General features: G+C 37.3%; 1 protein-coding gene across 1 annotated transcript in view; it reads right to left on the reverse strand.

The window, feature by feature from the left end:
* Positions 1–20,760, reverse strand: part of TMEM131 (transmembrane protein 131) — a 212,579-nt gene that overhangs the window by 87,438 nt on the left and 104,381 nt on the right. Inside the window, exon 5 of the mRNA XM_032351980.1 lies at positions 15,707–15,830. Within this exon, the coding sequence (XP_032207871.1) occupies positions 15,707–15,830 (124 nt within the window). The remainder of the gene's footprint in view (positions 1–15,706; positions 15,831–20,760) is intronic.

Genomic DNA, 20,760 nt, shown 5'->3' on the forward strand with positions numbered 1-20,760 from the left:
ATTTGAGTGACTAATACTAAAAACAAGCAAACAGAACGCATCTTCACAATACGGAGTACTAACAAAGATGCTGAACAACTGGAGCATACATTCATTCCTGTTGGTAATGCAAAATGGTACAGTCATTATGAGAAACCATTAAGCATATACTTCGCATAAGACCAAGCAATTCCACTCCTAAGTATTTATATTAAGGGAAATGAGGAAAAGAAAATTTATGTTCATACAAAAATCTGTATGTGAATATTTATAGTGGTTTTATTTATAATAACTCCAAAGTGGGAAGAATGTAAATGTCTTTAACTGGTGAATGGATAAACAAACTGTAATACTGTCATCCAGTGAAGTATTACTGAGAAATAAAGCAGTACAAAGAATGGATACATCCAACTACCTAGATAACATGAAATGCATTATGCTAAATGAAAGAAGTTGGACTCCAAAAGCTAGGTAATGCATGGTTCCTATTTATATAACCTCTGGAATAGGGTATACTCAGAGGCTTGAACTGACTGAGCTGTCAATTACAGGACCATGAATTTTTGAAACTCAGAACTATACATTAAAATGGATGAATTTCAGGGCACCTGGGTGGCTCAGTGGGTTAATAAGCCTCTGCCTTTGGCTCAGGTCATGATCTCAGAGTCCTGGGATCGAGCTCTGCATGGAGCTCTCTGCTTCCCCCCTATCCCCCACTTCTCTGCCTACTTGTGATCTCTGTCAAGTAAATAAATAAACGAATCTTAAAAAAAAAATGGGTGAATTTTACTGAAAGTATACCGTAATAGAAGTATATACATATATACATTTGCACATTCACTCAAGACAGTATTTTAGCCTGGACCTTTTTTTATAAGGGTCTCAGTTTTTATAGGAGTCTTCCAGTTTCCTGGAACAAGGACAAGTAATTGAAAGTTTAGGTTTCACTATTGGCAGGCAAGAGTAAACTCAAATCTACTTTAAGACAACAAAAATCTCTAAACAAAATGGATAATTTCACTGAGCACAGGCAGTCTGTCCATAATTCCCACTGCTGTGAGTTTAACTATAAGGGGTCATATTGTTGGCCACCTACTTACCACCTTCATTACTCCTCTGACAGTTCAAGTTTAACTATAAGGGGTCATATTGTTGGCCACCTACTTACCATCTTCATTACTCCTCTGACAGTTCAAGGACTTGTTGCTGACACCAAAGGGCAAGGAGAGGAGCCTCAAGGCTTTTGAGAAAAGAATGTGATTTTTCCCATCTAAGATACCAGTGCTTGTAACAGAGATGTTTAAATTTTTAACACACCAAGAAAACAAAAATGAAAGAAAAACATACTAAAAAATGCAGAGTTAAGCAGAAACTTCCTATTTTAAAGCAAGGAGTGTGGTTAACAGAAGCCTCACAGAAAGGGTTAGTGAAGAAATGTATATGGCTCATTCTAGGCACTGCATTAAGGTAGGAAAACTCATTTACTCTTAGCACTTCAACTGTAACTCAGGACTCATGAAGGTTTATAATCTGGTTACAGATTATAATTTTTTTTTTTTTGAGGGTGGTCCCTCAAAAACCTCAAGCAGTAAATGTAATGTTTAGTTGGTAGCACTGAGACACTAGTGCCGTCAATCTGGGGAAAACGCAACGTCAAGGCAAGCTAACAGTGACAGTACTATGCCCTTCACTGTAAGATGTGTTCCAAGTTCAGAGACATTAAATGTTGAAAAAACTGTTTTAGAATCAATGAGTATGGTATCCCTGTTTAACAGCATTTCTCATGTCAATGAAGATATTCTTAACTTACTACAGGGAAGTTTATCCAGCCAGAGAAAAACTGGTTTCCTTTAAAATTTTAATGGGAACTTACATATATATTTATTATCTTTCTATATCTATATTCTCTATATCTGTATCTATATTCTATTATCTATATTTTATATAAAATTATCTTTCAAAAGTCCATCTAAATTCAAAAAGGAAGGAAAATGATCATAGAACACTTAATTCTTAGTATAAACTTTGGCTACTACCAGAACTGGATATCTAGTTTTAAGTAAGTAGGTGATGCATTAGAGACCTGAATTTCTAGTTCTGTCAGTAAAAAAGTGATTTTGGCAAATAATTTAACCTCTGTAAGTTTCAACTTCTCCTAAATTCTAAGATGAGCCAGTTTTATTAGATGATCTCTGAGATCCCAATTATTAAAGAAACCATAAACATGACCAGTCTGTTTAATTCCTATGGAAGATAAGGCTTTGCTTCATGACATCATTTATATCTGAGGAGGGACAGGAAGAATCTAGCAATGAGAGTATAAGTTCTCATTGATAGTTCTCAGTATCTATCAAGACTTGACTCTACACTTATTTTAGTACTTGAAGAAGATGCTGAGACAGAACAAGTATTTCCCTCCCTCCCCTCCTCCTTCCCATCTTCTCCCCATTTTTTCTTCTTCTTCTCATCCTCCTTCCCCACCTTAATAACAGGGAAAATCTAATTCCAAGTGACACTTAAGGTTGTAACAAAACAGAACAGCAGGCTCAGGAACATAACCTTCCCACAAGAGTTCATCAGATTTGCTACAATTTATCCTTTGTCCCCTTTCCCGCACACTTTCTAAATTAGATGAATTGGTGTGATAAAAAATTAGAAAACAGTATAAAGTAATGAAGAACAAACAATGTGTGCTAGCTTTAACCCAACATTATCTGCAGCTAAGTATTTTACCTTTGTGCCACTACTTAGTCCCTGCCTGGCTCCCTCAGTAAGCTCAACCAGGTCCACGACTTCACCAGTGATTCTTAAACTTCCATTTTGAATCCAGTCTTTTCTCTTATAATCTAAACTCAGACACCAACTGACACTTGGCACTTGTATTCGGATGTCTAAAAGACATCTAAATCTAACACGTCAAAAACTTAACTACTGATTATACTCCTGAAATCTGCTCAACCTTCAGCCTTCTTCATCCCAGTTGACGGCAACTCTGTCCTTTAGTAGTCTGGGACAAAAACTACAGTCAATCTTGACTCTCGTCTTTCTCTTGGTCTCACATCAGGAAATCCTGTTGGCTGTGTTTTCAAAATATATCCAAAATCCAACAGCTTTCCTCACTTCTTCTTCTTTTTTTTTTTTTTTTTAAAGATTTTATTTATTTGACAGGCAGAGATCACAAGTTGGCAGAGAGGCAGGCAGAAAAAGAGGGGGAAGCAGACTCCCTGCCAAGCAGAGAGCCTGATGGGGGGCTCGATCCCAGGACCCTGAGATCATGACCTGAGCCAAAGGCAGAGGCTTTAATCCACTGAGCCACCCAGGTGCCCCGCTTTCTTCACTTCTTCACTCTTGTCAGAGTAACTGTCTTTTACCATAGGGTACTGCAATAGTTAATGTAGCTGGTGTCCCTGATTCTCCCCTTGTTATTCTGTAGTCTCTTTCTGATAAATAGTGATCCTTATAAAACATAAGCTATCATTTAATTTCTCAGCTCAAATCTGTGAAGGCTTCCAATTCCAATCAGGATAAGAGCCAAAGTCATCCTCATAGCTTGTAAGAGCCTTCACAGTTTATCCCTTCCCATCCCCATTCATTTCCCTCACCCTTGGTCACTCTGGTCTAGCCACACTGTCCTGTTTGCGCACAGGCAGGCTTTCACATCAGAGCCTTTGTACTGCCTGTACCCTGCCTGGAATATTCTTCTTCCATATATTCTACTCCCTTCCATTCAGTACTCTCTCTCACCTCTTTCAAGTCTGTCCAAATGTCACCTTCTAAAGGAAGCCTGTCCTATCTTATTTAAAATTGGAAGAGTGATGGCAGCATAAGATGTCAGCATGAGACTGACATGGCAGCATAAGATGATCCTCCTTTTTGTCCCCCTTTTTAAGTTATGGATTAGAAATACATCCACAAACAGTAGTGTTTTGTGGGAATTGTGGGATTCAGCACCATATGCCAGGGGACTTGGGAGTTGTCTCAACCACCGGTGCATCTGGTAGTAGGTAGGCAGACTTCAATATGGGTTGCAGAATCAGTCCACTTGCCCCAACCACTCTTGCCATAATGGGAAAAAAACCTGGAGAGTGCTGACCTGACCTAGGCAGATACCCATACAAGACAGATGTTGTTTGTTTTTTTTTAAAAAAAAAAAGGTTGGTCACAGTGGAAACTGTAAGAGGAATTTTCCCAATGCCAGTTCCATTTCCCCTACTCCACCAAAGCCAACACTTCATGGGAATGAATTACCCAGCAGTGGAGACCTTTACAATAAGGGAAAAGGAGAGCAGTGAGTGAGTACCCAACTAGACCCATTGTGCAGGGCGTGGCAGGAGAAACCAGTTTCTTTCCAGCAGCACCCAGAGTACTGAGGCAGGACCTCCAAAACTGGGGAAGGGAAGAGAGCAGGAAAGAGAAAGAGGAAGATAAGAATATAAAGGGGCATTAAAGATACACAGTTGCTGGTAACTGTACTCAGGACTTCAGCAGGAAGCCTGCCCATGAACCTCTGGGAATACTTCGCCCGAGGATACTCCCCACTGCACTGGGTCTACAGGCACCTCAATGGCCCAAGTGCTAAATCCACATCCCGTCTCACACTGCAGTGGCTCCTTGCGCTCACTCCCAAGTGCAGTGGTGAGAGCAAACCCCGTAAATGGAATGTTATCAAGAAAACAGCAGAACGTGTGGGCAAGTGAGAAACCATAAACTCGAGCACCACCTTCTGGAAAATCTAAAAGGTGGAGAAAATCCAAATATAATAGCACCAACAAAGAATATACCACATCTGAAGACAACTACTTCAAACACAAAAGCAGAAATGCAAAACTTTAAGAAACATGAAAAATCGAAAAAACTATGATCACCAAAAGAACAGTAATTCTCCAACAACCGAAAGCATAGATTTTTGCAATCTACCTGTTTAAAAAAAAAAAAAAAAGGAACTACCTGAATCCTTTAAGATTTTGTTTATTCATTTGAGAAAAGGAGAGCACAAGCAGGAGGAGCTTCAGGCAGAGAGAGAGGGAGAGGGAGAAGCAGGCTCCCCACCAAGCAGGGAACCTGGTGCAGGGCTCAATCCCAGAAGCCTGGGATTCTTTTTATTTTGTTCTGATTGATAATACCTGAGCAGAAGGCAGACGCTTAACCAACTGAGTCACCCAGGTGACCCTCAAAGTAGTTCTTCTGAACAAACTCAGTGATGTACAAGAAAACTCAGAAGGACATCAATGGAATCAGGAAATAATACACAAACAAAATGAGATATTTAACAAAAAGAAGAAATAAAAAAAAAAAAGAACCACATTGAAATTCTGGAGCTTAAGATTTCAATGATTGAAATGAAAAAAAATCCAACAGAGACCATGTATGGCAGAGTATAGCAAACAGAATGCAGAATAAATGATCTAGTAATTTTGTATTATCAATTAGAACAAAATAAAAAGAATTTAAAAAAGTGAAGAAAACCTATTGAATCTAATTCCATCAAAGAACAAATATAATAATCAGAGTTCCAGAGAAGAGAGGGAGAAGGAGGCAAAAAGTTTATTTAAAGAAATAGCAGCTGAGGGCGCCTGGGTGGCTCAGTGGGTTAAGCCGCTGCCTTCGGTTCAGGTCATGATCTCAGGGTCCTGGGATCGAGTCCCACATCGGGCTCTCTGCTCAGCAGGGAGCCTGCTTCCTCCTCTCTCTCTCTCTGCCTGCCTCTCTGCCTACTTGCGATCTCTGTCTGTCAAATAAATAATAAAAATCTTTAAAAAAAAAAAAAAAAAAAAAAGAAATAGCAGCTGAGAACTTCCCAAACTTGGAGAGACTTGGACGTCCATGTACACGAGGCTAACAGATCACTCTATTATCTCAATGCAAAAGACCTTCTCCAACACATGGTATAAAGGAACTGCCAAAAATCAAAGCCAAACCGTGGAAGGAATCAAGATGCCCTTCAATGGACGAATAGATAAGGAAGATGTGGTCCATACACACTATGGAGTATTATGCCTCCATCAGAAAGGATGAATACTCAACTCTTGTAGCCACATGGACGGGACTGGAAGAGATTATGCTGAATGAAATAAGTCAAGCAGAGAGAGTCAATTATATGGTTTCACTTATTTGTGGAGCATAACAAATAGCATGGAGGACAAGGGGAGTTAGAGAGGAGAAGGGAGTTGGGGAAAATTGGAAGGGGAGGTGAACCATGAGAGACTATGGACTCTGAAAAACAGTCTGAGGGGTTTGAAGCGGCTGGGGGTGGGAGGTTGGGGGAATCAGGAGGGGGGTATTAGAGAGGGCATGGATTTCATGGAGCACTGGGTGTGGTGCAAAAACAATGAATACTGTTAAGCTAAAAAAAAAAAAAAAAAAAGAAATGAAATGAAATGGAGGAAGAAGGGGGAGGAAGGAAGAGTTCTTTCCCCAAACTTCATAATTTGACTTTTCCTCAATTGGCTCTCATGCAAAAAATAAATACATAAACAAAAACATTTAAAAAAATAAAAAATAAAGTTCGTTTTCCCTCTTAAAAAAAAAAAAAAAATCAAAGACAAAGAATCTTAAAAGCACCCAGGGAAGAGTGTAATCTATGATGGAACTCCATGAGGCTATTAGTGATTTCTCAGCAGAAACCCTACAGGTCAGGAGAGAGCAGGATGACATACTCAAGGAACTGAAAGAAAAAACTGCTAGCAAAGAAGACTCTTACCTGACAAAATTATCCTTCAGATGCAATTGAAATAATTACTTTCTTGGACTAACAATTCACTGGTGAACTCTGAGGGAGCTTATCCCTGCTAGACTTGCTTTGTAAGAAATGCTGAAAGGAGTTTTTCTAGTGTTACTAGATGTTACTAGTGATACAAAAGCATATGAAAGCATACAACATACTGGATAAAGGTAAATACATAGTCAGACATAGAAAATCCTAATTCTCTAAGAGGATGGTTTATTAACCATTTAACTATACTAGAAAGGCTAAGGAGAGTATCAAAAATAATGATAGCTACTATAATTTGTTAATGAATACAATATAAAAAGAGGTCAATAATGACATCAAGCATATAAAAGGGGGAAGAGTAAAAGGTGATGCTTTTACACAACTGAAGTTGCTATCAGCTTAAAATGGACGGTTTTATAAGATGTTTTACGTAAGCTACATGGTACTAAGAAGCAAAAAAGAGATTCACAAAAGTTAAAGAAGTAGGAAACAGAATGGGGGGAAAAACACAAATCTAGAAAGGCAGGCAGAAAAAGAGGGGAAAAGAATCAGTGGGAACACAGAACAACCAGAAAGCCATTAAGAAGACTACATTGTAAGTCCATACATATCAAGAATAACTCTAAATGTAAATGAACTGAATTCACCAATTAAAAGGCACAAAGGAACTAGATAAAGAAATGAGACCCAACTCTGTATTGCCTACAGAAGGCAAACTTCAGCTTTAAGGACACACACTGACTCAAAGTGAAAGGCTGCAAAAAGATATTAAGTGCAAGTGGAAACCAAAAGAGAGGGGCGTGGCTAGGCTTGTATCAGGTAAAATAGATTTGAAAAGCCAAAAATGCTAACAAGAGACAAAGAAGGTCATAATATAATAATAAAGGGGTCAATGAATCAAGAGGATATAAAAATTGTAAATATATACGTATCCAACATCAGAGCACCTAAATATATTAGCAAATATTGCTGATTTGAAAGGAGAAATCGACAATACAATAACAGCAGATGACTTCAATACCCCACTTTCACAAACGGATAGATCATCCAGGCAGAACAAAAGCAAGGAAATGTTGGATTTGAACCATACATTAGACCAAATAGACCTAACAGACATTTATAGATCATTCTATCCTACAGCAGCAAATATGTGTTCTTCTCAAGTGCACACAAAACATTCTTCAAGGCAGACCATATGACAATACAAAGAACAAGTCTTATGGCAAATTTAAGAAGACTGAAATAATACCAAGTATATTTTCAGACCACAATCCTATGAAACTAGGAATCAGAAAAGGGAAGCTGGGGGGCGCCTGGGTGGCTCAGTGGGTTAAAGCTGCTGCCTTCAGCTCAGGTCATGATCCCAGGGTCCTGGGATCGAGCCCCGCATCGGGCTCTCTGCTCAGCAGGGAGCCTGCTTCCTCCTCTCTCTCTGCCTGCCTCTCTGCCTACTTGTGATCTCTGTCTTCAAATAAATAAATAAAATCTTAAAAAAAAAAAAAAAAAGAAAAGGGAAGCTGGAAAACCTACAAATGTGTGGAAATTAAACAACATACGCCTAAGTAACCAGGTCAAAAAAGAAATCAAAAGGGAAACAAACAAACTGTAACAAATGAAAATGGAAACACAACATACCAAAACTTATAGGATGCTGCAAAAGCAGCCCTAAGAGGGACTTTCTAGTTATAAATGCATATAAGAAAACAGAAACATCTCAAATAAACATCGTAACTTTACACCTCAAGGAACTAGAGATAGAAGAACAAACCTGAGTCCAAAATTAGCAGAAGGAAAGAAATAAAAATCAGAGCAGAAATACATAAAACAGAGACCAGAAAAACAACAAGGAAAAAAACAGTGAAACTAAGAGCTGGATTGGTAAACCTTAAGCTACACAAACCATGAAAGAAGACAATATTCGAAGTCAGAAATGAGAGAGGAGACATTACAATTGATACTACAGAAATACATAGGATCATAAGAGACTATTATGAACAATTATATGCCAACACATTGGATAACCTAGAAGAAATGGATAAATTCTTAGAAACATACAACCTACCAAGACTGAGTCAGGAAGAAACAGAAAATCTGAATAGACCAGTGAGTAAGGAGACTGACTCACTAATCAAAACCTCCCTACAAAGAAAACCCCAGGATAAGTTAGTTTCACTCATGAATCAAACTCTTCTAAAAATCTGAAGGGACAGAACACTTCAAAACTCATTTTATGAAGCCAGCATTACCATTACACCAAAGTCAGACAAGGATAAACAACAAAAAAACAACAACAACAGACCAATACCCTAGATGAATAGATGGAAAAATTCTCAAAAAATATCAGCAAACTGAATTCAACACACATTGAAAGTACTATACACCATGACCTAGCAGGAATTCTGCATGGGATGAAAGAATGGTTCAGCATATGCAACTCAATAAATGTGATACACATTTAACAGAATGAAAGATAAAAATAAAATGATCATCTCAATAAATGTAGAACGCATTTGACCAAATACAACACATTTCCATGATAAAAGCCCTCAACAGATTAGGTAGAGATAGGCCACAATTCTATATAATAAAGGCCACAAAGGAAAATCCATAGCTCACATCATATTCAACAACAACAACAACAAAATTGAAAGCTTTTCCTCTAGGATCAGGAACAAGATGAGGGTGCCCACTCTCACCACATTTACTTAGAGTAATAATGGATGGCCTGCCTGGCTGGATCAATTAGGCAAGAAAAGAAATGAAAGGCATCTGAATCAGAAAGGAAGAAGTAAAATTGTCATATTTGCAGATGATCTGATTTTATACAGAGAAAACCCCAAATAAAGACTCAACCAAAAAACTGTTGGAATTAATAAACAAATTCAGTATATTTGCAGGATATAAAATCAACATACAGAAATCAGTTGTGTTGGTATAAACTAACAACTAAACACTTGAAAAAGAAAGAATAAAACTATCCTGTTCAAGTGGCATAAAAAAATACTTGGGAATAAATTTAACCAAGGAGGTGACAGATTGTATAGGTGAACCTCATTTTATTGTGCTCCACTTCATTGCACTCCACAGATACTTTTTTTTTTTTTAAACAAATTGAAGGGTATATGGCAACCTACAAGTCTATCAGTGTAATTTTTTTCAATGGCATTTGCTCACTTTATGTCTCTATGTCACATTTTGGTAATCCCTGCAATATTTCAAACTTTCTCATTACTATATTTGTTATGGTGATATGTGATTAGTGATCATGACTCACTAAAAACTCAAATAATGTTTGGCATTTTTTAGTGATAAAGGTATATGCATTGTTTTTTTAAGACATAATGATACTGCACACTTAAAAAACTGCAGTACATTGTAAACATAAATTTTATGTGCCCTGGAAAACTAAAAAAAATAATTTCATTGTGATAGTCACTTTACTGTAGTGATCTGGAATCAAACCCGTAATATCTGAGGTATGCCTGTGTTAGGAAAACTACAAAACTTGATGAACGAAACTGAAGAAGACACAAACAAATGGGAAGATAGGCCATGTTCACTGATTGGAAGAATCACTGATAACTGTCTGTTAAAATGTCCATACTACCTAAAGTCATCTATAGAGTCAAGGTAATCCCTATCAATGACCCAAAGGCATATTTTTTTTACAAAAATAGATAAAACAATCCTAAAATTCATATGGAACCAGAAAAGACTCCTAATCACCAAGGAAATGTTGAAAAAGTAAAACAAAGTTGGGGACATCATGTTGTTTGATGTCAAGCTATATTACAGAGCTGTGAGCACTAAGACAGCATGATACTGGCACAAAAACAGACACACAGACCAATGGAACAAAATAAGGAGCCCAGATATGGACTCTCAACTAATCTCCAACAGAGTAGGAAAAAATATCCAAAGGAACAAAGATAGTCTCTTCAATAAATGGTGCTGGGAAAATTGGACAGCTATATACAGAAGAATGAAGCGGGGCCATTCTCTTACACCATACACAAAGATAAACTCGAAATGGATGAAAGACCTCAATGTGAGACAGGATTCTATCAAAATCCTAGGGGAGAACATAGGCAGTAACCTCTTCAACATCAACCACAGCAACTTCTTTCAAGACACGTCTCCAAAGGCAAAGGAAACAAAAGTGAAAGTGAATTTTTGGGGCTTCATCAAAATAAAAAGTTTCTGCACAGCAAATAGTCAACAAAACTAAGAGGCAAACCACGGAATGGGAGAAGATATTAGCAAACGACACTACAGACAAAGGGCTGATATCCAAGATCTATAAAGAACTTCTCAAACTCACCACCCAAAAACCAGATAATCAAGTTAAAAAATGGTTAGATGACATGAGCAGACAATTCTCCAAAGAAGACATACAAATGGCTAACAGACACGTGAAAAAGTGTTCATCATCATTAGACGTCAGGGAAAATCAAATCAAAATCACACTGAAATACCACCTTATACCAGTTAGAATGTCAAGAATCAAGAAGTCAAGAAACAACAAATGTTGGAGAAGTTGTAGAGAAAGGGGAACCTTCTTACACTGTTGGTAGAAATGCAAACTGGTGCAGCCACTTTGGAAAAGAGTGTGGAGGTTCCTCAAAAAATTAAAAATAGAGCTACCCTATGACCCAGCAATTGCACTATTGGGTTATTACCCCAAAGATACAGATTGTAGTGAAAAGAAGGGCCAAACGAACCCCAATGTTCACAGCAATAAAGTCCACAATAGCCAAAATGTGGAAAAGAGCCAAGATGCCCTTCAACAGACGAATGGATAAAGAAGATGTGGCCCATATAAACAATGGACTATTACTCAGCCATCAGAAAAGATGAATACCCAACTTTTGCATCAACATGGATGGGACTGGAGGACATTATCTAAGTGAAATAAGTCAAACAGAGAAAGTCAATTATTATATGGTTTCACTTATTTGTGGAGCATAAGGAATAGCATGGAGGACAACAGGAGAAGGGAAAATTGAAGGGAGAGAAATTGGAGTGGGAGATGACCCATGAGAGACGACGGACTCTGGGAAACAAACTGAGGGTTTTAGAAGGTAGTGGGTGGGAGAATGGGTAAGCCTGGTGATGGGAATTAAGGAGGGCATGGATGGAGCACTGGGTGTTTATAAGCAAACAATGAATGGAACACTACATCAAAAATGATGTACTGTATGGTGACTAACATAACACAATAAAATAAGTAAAATGGGCAGAGTAACTAAACAGATATGTTCCCAAAGAAGACATAGTCAACAGGTATACAGAAAGAAGTTCAACAATTCTAATCATCAGGGAAATGCAAATGAAAATCACAATGAGGTATCACTCCATAACTGTTAGAATGGCTATCATTGAGAAAACAAGTGTTGATGAGATGTGGACATAAGGGAATCCTGTACACTGTTGGTGGGAATGTAAATTGGTTCAAAACAATATGGAGGTTCCTCAAAAAATTAAAAACAAGAACAACCATATGATCTGGCAATCCTACTTCTGGGTATTTATCCAAAGGAAATGAAAACAGGATAGTGAAGAGATATAAGCACTCCCATGTTTACTGCACCATCATTCACAATAGCCAAATGTCTATCAACAGGTAAATAGGTAAAAATGATATGATATACACACAAACATTCCCCCCATGGAATATTATTCAGCCATGAGAAAAAAGGAAATTCTGCCATTGTAACAATATGGATGGACCCTGAGGGCATTGTGCTAAATGAGTTATATAAAATCATTCATTAGATAAAAAATTCATTAAGACCTTCAACCCATGAGAAGAGATTATATTAGGAATAGTAAAATATGTGGGCTAAAACATTTTTAGTCTGAGACTGAAACAATGTTTTCTTAATCTTCAAATTATGTGAAAATTTAATCAATCAAAAGGTTCTAGACAATCAAGGAAAAAATAATTTGTGTTGCTTACCTATGTCTGTAAGGGACTACATTTTTATAATTCTTACCATAATCCAAATTAGACTATTATATACAGTATTTAAAAAATCTGTATTCTTTGATACAAAACATGTATTACATGTTTCTTTTTAGTATTACATGTTTTATGGCCAATATACAATATAGTCATGAAAGATGGATAGGTCTAAATTGTGGTAATAATATTATGGAATTTTAAATCGTAAGTATAATTAACTAAACAATTATAGTTAATTAACAGGTAATAACAAGTAATGTAATTAATTATTGGAAGTCACATACAGAAAAACAAATTGTCACACAACCACATTCTTCACTACCCTTATTCTTCTTGATTTTCAGGTTAAAAAAAGACCTTACTAAGGGGGCTATTTGCCTGTGGGTTATTATATGGTTATATAAAACCTGGCCTTTTAGAAAAATAACTACTCTTTTCTCTATTTCCTATTGGTTAGTTAATATAGAGATGATACTGGTAAATAACTGAAAACTTAAGTGAGTTATAGGAAATGTTCTATTTTCAAGGATGTAAGATCTGACCAGGAATTTTGAAGGTTAAAATAAAATTTCAGAAAGGGTCTGCCCTCCTGGACATGAGAAGACTCTTTTCATCTTTCACCAAAGGCTCTTAATGTAGGCATAACATTGAAGTAAAGGGGAAATAAGGTTATTTCTTCCCCCCAAGAATTCATTGCATTTCTCCCCTCCATTATTCGGCTGCTGGAGTCCACACCTTACTTCAGGAAATTAAGATGGAAACTAAGAAGAAGAAGAAGAAAGAGAAGACAGCATAGACTTTGGCTATCTTCTTTTGAAACTAAATCTAGGTGATTCAGCTGTAGATTTTGGTAGGTATAGATCATTTTTGTTTAATTTCACCTCCTGACAATGGAAAACAAGTATGATTTTTAACTTACCCTTTGACTAACATACAGATTTACTTTATCTTTTGAGGAATTTTCAGAAAAACACTTCTCTCTGCATAAAATTCATGTGTAGAAATAAGTCCTGGGAGAGTCTAGTTTGGAAATGTCAAGCTAGTGGCCGTTAGTTTATTTCGTTTGGTCTACACCATCTGTCTTTTTAAAACTGAATACATTTTCAATGTGTAAAAGCTGGAAGATATCATATAAAAATTCCTACTTCTGATTCTTTTTGGAACATAAGAAGAACCATGGATGGGCTTACATTCCCACATGGTTAACCACTGGCTGGACCTGAGTGCGGGCTGATCCCTTTAGACTGGCCACATGTTCTCCAGTCACCCTCATTCCACGTGGCCCACTTCTCTCATTTACATTATTTATATGGTCCCTGTAAGCAATCTTTATTTGTTATTCTTGGTCTAGTCTTTGTCTTATGATAGAAACATGAAAAAAGTGAAAACCCTGGCCTTTAACAAGGGTGAAGCTCAGGCATTTTGAAACAAGAAAACATTGCCTGAATTAGCAGAGAATGTTAACGAGTTAAAAATAAAATCTGTACTGCTGTTGTGAACTATTTTTAAGCTGTTTCCATTTTCACTTCACTATTTTGCTCTTTAACTCAACAAACAAGTCTCTGCACATTGGCCATTCCCGGAAGTTGGGTGGTTACATTTACACATAAGTGCACCTCTATACACAGGTGGTAGCATATACATCTCATATCATAGCCTAATATGATACAAATCGCTGGGTAGGCCAATAGAACACATAGACACTCATCTTGGGTCTTATCATTAACTGCATGACAGGGGCAAACCCTTCTGAAATTGAGCTCTTTCTTCCTTTGTATAATGAGGATACTGGACTAGATGAATATGTAAATCTCTCCCCAGCACAGCCACTCTATTATTTGAGAACATCAGCATGTTTTAAAAGCTCTGAAAACATCTTTTAAGTAACAACAAAAAAATAACTTCAGGGAAATTTAAGAAATACCTTAGAAAAAGGGACTTCTTCCATGAGAACCACAAAAATAAAATTTTTATTACTGAAAGTAACATGCTAACTCATCAGTTCCCTGCTAATACTTTGAAATTTAAAAAAGCCAAAATTCCTTACTCCAGAAGTTGTTAGCTAAGAACAACATATGATGAAATAGGATTTTGAAAGGAGAAATGTAATATCTAAATAAATTCTATAATTTTAGCTACTTTAAAAAAAGATCCTTTTTATTCGGTCCTATCTCTTCAAAGGAGTCAGTGGAAACTCTGGGAAGATGAAATTAAGTTCCACTCACTTATCTCCCTCTGATGCTTGTTATTTAGCTTTTTTGGAAGCTCATCTATTAGTTATTTTAGCAGCCTATCTGTTAAAGCTTAATGTGTGCACTGTCTCAAATTCAAAATTTTTTTGAAGGCTCAAGTTTTCAGTCAAATATATTTTTTTTAAATTACAAGTTTGCATACTATCTACAAAAATGATTATAAAATTAAATTTCAGAGGATACTTGTAGTAGACAGAACTCTAAAACAGTCCCCCAAATTTCCTGCCCTAATCTCTGAGATTGTGACTATGAGGAGATATCACACCTGTGGTTATTTATATTACACAATAAAGGGGAATTTGCAAATGTAACTGAGGTCATTTTAGTTAGTTGACACTAACTAACTAGTTAGTTCATCAAAAATTTAGTTAGTTGACACTAACTAGTTAGTTCATCAAAAAGGAGACTATCCAGGTAGTCCTGGTCTGATGATACGATTAAGGCAGAATTTTCTCCACTGGTGGCAGAAGAGGAAGCCAAAGAAATCTGAAGCATGAGGGAGATATGATGCATTACTCCTGGCCTGAGGGTGGTGACAAGCAATGTGGGCACCCTAGGGAAATGAGAGAGGTCCCTGGCCAAGAGACAGCAATGAAATGGGGACCTCAATTCTATAAGCATAGGAATTGAATTCTGCCAAAAATTTCAGTGAGTTGGGAAGTGGATTTTCCCTGAGTTTCCAGTCAAGGACTCAGCACAGCTGACGTATTAATAGCTTTATGATACTCTGAGCAAAGAGCCCACTGGACTTATTATTATTTCAAACTTAAGGGAAACATTTATTGTAGAAATACTTACCCTATTTTGAAAAAATGATGCATGAAAATGTGATGTTGTAGCAGATATTGATACTAAAGTAATAGTTTCTTCAGAACTAGGATTATGTAAGTAAACTTTTTCCATTTTTGGCATTCCAACTGGCCTGTAAAAGCAAAAACAAAAAACAAAAAACAAAAAACACAACAATAAAAACCTGTCACAAATACTTCATAGATTCCTAGTTGTTAAAAAATTAAATATCAAAACCATTAGACAAATATACATCCAAACATATAAACAATTTATTAAATTGGTTTATATTTAAAATTACACATGAAAATGCATTCAGCAAATGTATAGAAGTGCCAATTTTATGTCACATACTGAGCCAGGAGCTGGGATATGATGAAGCAAATCTCTGCCTGAAGGAAGCTTACAATCTAGTGAGGAAGCAGGCAGGAAACAAAATGGTCAGATCCTTTCATTGCTTTCTGTAATACTGCCCTGGCTTTCCTACTAATTCTGAATCATGTTCTCTTCTCCCCAAATTCCACTGATACACACTCTTCAGTTTAGGAGAAACTGAGTGGCAAAGTTATGTGAGCAGATCTGCTTTATGAGTTAGGGGGTATTATTGTCCTCATTTTATAAATGAGGATACTGAGGCACAGAAAAGTTATTTAACTTATCCAAAGTCACACTTGGAATCTAAGTTTGAATCCAGGCCACCTGGCTTTAGTCCATGTTCTAACCCATTATACTAAATTGTCTCCTCTCATAGGAATAACATAAACCACAAACTGAGTGGTCTGATATCCACAGATGCATTTTAATGTTCTCCTTGGCATCCACATTACAGTTTGTCTCAAAAGTGAAATCTCCCCAGTTATGTAGTCCATTAAGTACGTACACAGCTAATCTTAGTTGTACAGGCCTCCTGACTCATACAGCATTAGAGAATTCTGCATAAAAATTACACTTCTTCTATGCTCTCTAATCATTTAATTGGCACCAGTCTTACTTCCTCAACAAGATTATCAGTACTACTTCGGACAAAGGTTACATTATATATGCACCGTGTGGTCTCCATGTTATCTAGCACAGGTACTTGGTAAGAGGGTTCGTGGGTGAGCTGCATCCCCCCACACCCCTCACCAGTGGAAATTAAGGTTCTCCTCAACCTGACATCAATCAACCTAAACAAGAAACTAATGCCTTATGTTTTCTTTTCACAGCTTTCCAACCTGGCTCAGGCTGGTCTCATGTGCCAGGCCCTCATGCCTTTACCTATTTATTTGTTCTGTGTTTTCCTCTCTATCCTCTATCCCAATCCAAATTCTCATTTTCTAATTCAAATACAGTTTCTTTCACAAGGTCCTCTCCTCAGGCAACCATTCTGGTCCACATTTTTATTTTATTGCTGCTACTGCTCTCCTCGAGCACCCCATCCCCATACATACACAAACAATGCTGGAAAAATGTAGAAGCTAGAGAAAGGTACTGATCCCAAGTATTAACTAAGAAACAGTAAGAAACCCTTGGGGGAAAAAAAGGTTGCCTTGAACTGGAAGGTGGGGAAAAAGCAAGGGACAAAAAACAGTCTAAGCTGACAATGAGAGGCTAGGGGATAGGAAGTCTTCAAAATTTCATTCTCCATTTCCTTCCCTGCTTGTCTTGGGACAATCGGACCCTGTGCCCTCAAACTAGAACAGCAGAGGGTGGGCCTTCAGAGATAAGAAGCTGATAATCAACTACCCTGGAGCATACCAACCTCTAAGTCCTCTCTTTGGTCCTCCAAAGACCAAGACTGTTTGATTACAGTTTAGGAAGACACCTCCATACAGATGCTTCCGCCTATCAGACAGAGTGGTGGCCAATACAGGACAAATAACAGTTTTTACACATATGTGAGTGTGGAACTGGATCCTCCTTCCTTGGGGATCATCTTCCTTCTTTAATTCACAGGAGACAAGAACCAAAAGGTGTGGTATTCTGCCTTTCCTCAATATGTAATATTCATTACAAGATGAATGCAAGCGGAACTCTTAAGTTCACACATCAAAATAACATGATCTGTAAGGGGTATAATCAATCAGAAAATATACCATGTTGTAGTAAACTGCAATGTTCCCAATCTGCTGACAGAACCTGTGAGAGGATTATACTTCTCCACTTTAACATTAGGCTTGCCTGTAAGATTTTCTTTGGCCAGTGAAATGTAAGCAAAAGTGACATATAACATTAAATTTTAAAAGTCATCTTTTACTCTTTGCTCTTGTACATTGTTCCAAGAAATGGCATTTCTCAGATAGGCGTGCTGATTAGTCTATATCCCACTAAGACTTTGGGGCTGGTTGTGGTCATAGTATATATATAACTTGGTAATTTCTGAATAATATGCACTTGAAGTTGGAAAAGTTGAACCAAGAACTAAAAATAAGCACAATGTGATATATTTAAGGAGATATGGCAAGATATTAGTAAAAGGAGGTAAGAAACCATATAGAAAAAAGAAAATATTAGTATAAAAATACAATGTATAGGGACACCTGGGTGGCTCGGTTGGACGACTGCCTTCGGCTCGGGTCATGATCCCGGAATCCCGGGATCGAGTCCCACATCAGGCTCCCAGCTCCATGGGGAGTCTGCTTCGCTCTCTGACCTTCTCCTTGCTCATGTTCTCTCTCACTGTCTCTCTCTCAAATAAATAAATAAAATCTTTTAAAAAAAATACAATGTATAAAGGTGGATCAAAAACTATTAGTGACTTGGAAGATCAGACAAGTTAGTTGAGAATTCAGCAAGAACATGATATATATAGTTAGAATATTTTAAAAGAGCTTAAAAAAAAAGAGAAGCAGATAGATACGGCACAACTAGAAATGGTAATATTTAGAAGAATATTTAGTAATATTTAGAGTGTGGATAAAATGAATGGGTAAAATCCAAACTTTAAAAATGGCAAACTAATTCTTTTTCTTTTAAGACTTATTTATTTGAGAGTGCATGCACATGCATGGGGTGGGTGGAAGCAGAAGGAGAGAAGAGAAACTTTAGCAGGCTGCACTCAGCAAGCAGCCCAACCCAGAGCTTGATCTCATGACCTGAGATTGTGACCTGAGCACAAACCAAGAGTGGAAGGCTTAACTGATTGTGCCACCCAGGCACCTCAAATATAAACTAATTCTTAATTGAAAGGGTTTATGAAGTGTCAACAGGAGAGATAAGGAAACCCTGTACTTAATTAAACACAGAGTAAAATTAAAGGCATTGCAAGAGTTCCTTATACAATGTGGATATCAATTGCCCCAGCACCATTTGTTGCAAAGACTGTATCTACTTAATTGTTTTGGCATCCTTATCAAAATCAATTGGCAATAAATGTGAAGTTCTATTTCTGGGATCTAAATTTTATTCCATTTATTTATGTATTTCCTTACGGCAGTGTCATAGTATCTTGACTAAAGCTTAGTCAAGAAAGTTTCTGATATTGGGGAGCGCCTGAGTGGCTCAGTGGGTTAAAGCCTCTGCTTTCGGCTCAGGTCATGATCCTGGGGTCCTGGCATCAAGCCCCGCATAGGGCTCTCTGCTCAGAGGGGAGCCTGCTTCCTCCTCTCTCTCTGCCTGCCTCTCTGCCTACTTGTGATCGCTGTCTGTCAAATAAATAAATAAAATCTTAAAAAAAAAAAAAAAAAAAAAAAAGAAAGCTTCTGATATTGGGCACTGGAAGTTCTCTCCTGTTGGTCTCCTTTTAAAACAATGGCTGCTCTGGTTCCCTCTTATTTCATGTGAATTTTAAGGTCAGCTTGTCCATTTCTAGAAAAATGTCAGTTGGGATTTGTGCTAAATTCATAGATCACTTTAGGGAGTATCGCCATCTTTATTTGTATCTTCTGATCTATGAATAAAAAAATGGCTTCCATTTATTTAGTTCTTTAATTTCTTTTGACAATGGTTTGTTGTTTTTAGTATACAGGTCTTGTATTACTTCTGTTAAATTTATATCTAAGTATTTTACTCTTTTTGAGTTACTACAAATGGAACTGTTTTCTTATTTTTAAATTGCTCATCACTAGTGTATAGAAATATAATTTACTTCGCATACTGATCTTATATCCTGTAACCCTGCTGAACTTACTTGTTCTAATTTTTTTAAGTGGATTGCTTTTAATTGTCCATATATAAGAGTACAACATACAAAAATAGAGATGGTCTTCCTTTTTCCTTTCCAGTCTGGGTATCTTTTGCTCCTTCTTCTTGCGAAACTGCCCTGTTCTTGATGTAGGGGGAATTTTTCAGTCTTTCATGAATATAATGTTAGCTGTGGGACTTTCATAGGTGTTCTTTATCAGGTTAGGGAAATTCTCTTCTATTCTTAGTTTTTTGAGTGTTATTATCCTAAAGGATTTTTTTCTTTTTTAAAAAGATTTTATTTACTTGACAGAGAGAGAGAGAGTACAAGCAGGGGGAGCAGCAGGCAGAGGGAGAGGGAGAAGGGAGGAGTCTTCCTCACTGAGCAGGGAGCTGAATGGAGGACTTGATCCCAGGACTCTGAGATCATGACCTGAGCTGCAGGCAGCTGCTTATCCAACTGAGCCACTCTGGCGCCCTGAAAGGATGTATGTTCAAATTCTTTGTGTGTGTGTATTTACTAACAAGATCATATGTTCTTCTTGCCTTTATTCTTTTTTTTTAATAATTATTTTTTATTTTTTATAAACATATAATGAATGCATTACTAGCCCCAGGGGTACAGGTCTGTGAATCGCCCGGTTTGCACACTTTACAGCACTCACCATAGCACATACCCTCCCCAACATCCATAACCCCACCACCCTCTCTCTACCTCCCTACCCCCCAGCTACCCTCTGTTTGTTTTGTGACATTAAGAGTCTCTTATGGTTTGTCTTCTCCTGATCCCATCTTGATTCATTTATTCTTTTCCTTCCCCCCAAACCCCCCCACATTGCATCTCCACTTCCTCATATCAGGGAGATCATGTGATAGTTGTCTTTCTCTGACTGACTTATTTCACTAAGCATAATACCCTCTAGTTCCAACCACGTTGTTGTAAATGGCAAGATTTCATTTCT

This window comes from Mustela erminea, chromosome 7 (genome assembly GCF_009829155.1).
Source record: "Mustela erminea isolate mMusErm1 chromosome 7, mMusErm1.Pri, whole genome shotgun sequence".
Classification (NCBI taxonomy): domain Eukaryota; kingdom Metazoa; phylum Chordata; class Mammalia; order Carnivora; family Mustelidae; genus Mustela; species Mustela erminea.